The sequence below is a fragment of the Bidens hawaiensis genome, unplaced genomic scaffold (assembly GCF_021521415.1).
Source record: "Bidens hawaiensis isolate Kalapana, Puna unplaced genomic scaffold, B.hawaiensis_p1.1 tig00074809_1, whole genome shotgun sequence".
Taxonomy (NCBI): domain Eukaryota; kingdom Viridiplantae; phylum Streptophyta; class Magnoliopsida; order Asterales; family Asteraceae; genus Bidens; species Bidens hawaiensis.
Genome location: NW_027502977.1, coordinates 15796 through 19466, shown reverse-complemented (window position 1 = coordinate 19466; position 3671 = coordinate 15796). Strand labels below are relative to the sequence as shown.

The following is a 3671-nucleotide window of genomic DNA, read 5'->3' as shown; positions in this document are numbered from 1 at the left end:
AAACTACTTGCTTACTTAAATTGACATTTTCGGATAGACATGAAGTTATGCATTCTACTTTCATTTATGTCATTTGGTAATTCACTTAGGAATGAGCGGTTATTCTATCTTATATTATTAAATCAAGTTAAGAACATATTAGTACTCAAAGAAGAGTTAAGTGGATTCATGATTTAGATGGTAACCATTATATATTGATTTTCTCATCTAAAATACATCTACGTGTTCACCTATTTTACTCTACTTTATTTTAAAAGAATTAGTTTTAAAAAAAAACCTTAAATGATCATTTAGAACGAAGATTTATTATTGGAAATCATTCGTGTCCATGAAAATCGCTTTTATAAATTTAAAACATGGTTTTGTGTGAAAAACAAATCAAAGAAATTAACGATTTTATACACACTCACACACCACACTAATTATATACTATACTATACTATACTATACTATACTATACTATACTACTATATACTATACTATACTATACTATACTATACTATACTATACTATACCATACCATACCATATCATACCATACATGTGCAACGGTTCCCTGATGGATGAGGCCTTGACCTCGGTGGCGGGGTACGGGAAAGCACCATCACCAATCGCCGTCCACTAATGCCGTATTGAATTGTGGAGGCGAAAAACAATTTGAAACTAAGTCTGATTGAGTTCTTTACTTCATGGGACGCATATGGATTCCAAATTCCGAAGACCTTCAAAATCTTATCCTTGACGAAGCTCACAAAACTTGATACACGATCCATCCGGGAAGCGATAAAATGTACCACGATCTTAGGGAATTCTATTGGTGGCCTGGAATGAAGAAGGACATAGCCTTGTATGTTGGTAAGTGTCTCACTTGTTCAAAAGTTAAATCCGAACATCGGAAGCCCTCAGGTTTGCTTCAACAACTCGAGATTCCTCTATGGAAATGGGATCAAATTTTCATGGATTTCATCACTAAACTACCAAAAACCACTTGTAAGAATGATTCTATTTGGGTTATAATAGATCGTCTCTCCAAATCCGCTCATTTCATCCTTGTTAGTGAAGCCGACAAGATAGAGAGGTTGTCTCAAATTTACATCATTGATATCGTGGCACGCCATGGTGTTCCCTTATTCATAATCTCCTACCGTGACAACCGCCAAATTTTGGCAATCCCTTCAAAAAGCTTTGGGGAATCATATACATCTTAGCACAGCCTATCATCCTTAAACGGAATGGTCAAACCGAGAGAACCATCCAAACCTTGGAAGACATGCTTCGTTCTTGCATAATCGAGTTTGGAGGAAATTGGGATGATCATCGACCTGTCATTGAATTTTCCTGTAATAACAACTACCATACTAGCATCAAACATGCATTGTATGGTATGAAATGTCGAACATCTGTGTGTTGGACCGAGATTGGTGACTCACAAGTTATTGGTCCTGAAATCGTCCAAGCAACCTCCGACAGGATAAGACTTAAGGCCACTTGTGATCGACAAAAGAGTTATGCCGACAATCGAAGAAAACCACTTGAGTTTCAAGTTGGTGACCAAGTCTTACTCAATGTTTCCCCCTGGAAAGGCATTGTCCAATTTAGGAAAAAGGGAAAGCTTGTTCCTAAGTATGTTGGACCTTTTGAGATTCTTGATAGGATTGGTCTAGTGGCAAACATACTTAAACTACCTCAGGATTTGCGTTGTATTCATGACACTCTCAATGTTTCTAACCTCAAGAAATGCTTAGCCGATGACACTTAGCCTATTACCCTTGAATATATCCGCATTGATCATAAACTTCACTTTGTTGAGGAACCTATCGAGAACTTGGATCGCCATGTCAAGAAACTCAAGTGAAGTCGAATCCGTATAGTGAAAGTCATGTGGAACTATAAGCAAGGACCCGAGTTTACCTGAGAACTTGAAGATCAAATGAAATAGAAATACCCTCATCTTTTTCAATCCGAAACAGTCTCCACTATTTAATTTCAGGACGAAATTCCCTTAAGTGGGGGAGACTGTAATATCTATGGATTTTTCTTGCTAATAAACGCTAGTATTTTGTACTCATTTAATAAAGTTCTCGTATTCATTTCATCGTCTAAATTTATTATTGTTGATTATATGTTATTTATTGAATAACATTAACTTTGTATATGTAGTTATATGATCATATACTCATTTGATCATAAACATGGTTAATCGTTAATATGACATGTTGAACCGGAATTCCTATATTAATATTTTATAACATCTTTAAAAATATTTTGTTATTGTTAATTTTATCCTAAGTACTTAAATTAATCATGAAATTAAAATGCAATATTCTAGAAACTTCTTAGTTAACCTTGTTCCTCAAGTTAGTTTATCCAATTCTTTAAATTTGAACAAAAAAAGTTTTGAAAATAAAATGTAGTGCACATTCATGTTTGCATGCATGTGTGATTTTTTATTTTCTTATTATAATTATCATTAAGCTTATCATTTAATCTTTAAACAAGTTTTATCTCTATCTAAATCATAATCAAACCTCCTTAGCTCCACTATAAATAGAGCCTCTCATTCTCATTATTTTTCATACCAAATCTCATTCTCTCTAGCATAATCAAGTAAGTATTACATGTTTTGTTTCTTGTTTTTCATATTTCTTTGATTTTGATCTTGTTCTTATGAATTTCTTTTTGTTTGTTCTTATGTTCTTGAATTTTCTTTTAATCTTCATAGTTGTTCATATACCCTCACCATGATCATCATAAATTGTTAATAAAAACCCGTACTTTTTGCTTTAAGATTATGATGATCATGTTATTCCAAGAAATCACAATTATTTTCTTAAGATCTTTGACAGAACCGAGCCCCGGTGCGGAAGCGTGAATAATCGGTATTAACTGTGGAGCTCGGATCCGGGTTAGGATTGATTCGTATTCGTTATTCACTCTTGAATGATAATAATGGACGGATGAGGTGTATTGGGAGAGAGCCTGATTCGATTAACAATAATCAATAAAATAGGATGAACACATATATGTAATCGAAACACAAACAAGATAGAAATAGTAGAATGATATTATAATCCGAATGATTCTCATAACCGAATGATTGTCATGAAGAACACTCATACATACAAAAGAAATATTAGCCACCTCCAGGAGTGCTCATCCTGGAGGCGGAGACTCTCTCATAGGGATAAAACCCTAGATCTCACTCATTACACAATACAGTCACTCATCCTAGACAAATGAATAAAAACAACTATTTATACTAGTCTAGCATGACTTGGTCTTCAAGCCATCCACACTTGGTTGAGACCAAACATTTTATTTTTCACCCACAAATTAATTCGATGCGTCGGTCTAAAACATAAGTCCCAACAATCTCTCCCTTAGACCGATGCCATCGAATTTCTTCCATGATCACCTCAAAAATTTGTTGTCTTTCATTGAAATTCTCCCCCTCACGTTAAGCTTCTCCCATTGTGCATTTCGAATCATCACTCTCATATCACTTTTGGATATAGTTGTATGGGCATATGAACGAGGCTTTAAACTTCAAATATCAACATCAAATAACAAGGTTATCACAAAAAGAAATAAACTCTATGTGATCATCTTCAAATAACAAGGTTATCACAAATTTGTCTCTTCCCTTGTAAATCATCTTCAAACCATTCCCTG

The 3671-nt window shown here is 34.4% G+C and overlaps 1 protein-coding gene across 1 annotated transcript; it reads left to right on the top strand.

The window, feature by feature from the left end:
* Positions 1-1269: 1269 nt before the first annotated feature.
* LOC143606438 (uncharacterized) lies at positions 1270-1758 on the top strand. The gene has a single exon (XM_077082208.1). The coding sequence runs from the start codon at positions 1270-1272 to the stop codon at positions 1756-1758; it is 489 nt and encodes a 162-aa protein (XP_076938323.1).
* Positions 1759-3671: the final 1913 nt, after the last annotated feature.

Coding starts and splice junctions, on each gene's coding strand:
- LOC143606438 (XM_077082208.1), top strand. CDS start 1,270: ATGCTTCGTTCTTGCATAATCGAGTTTGGAGGAAATTGGGATGATCAT.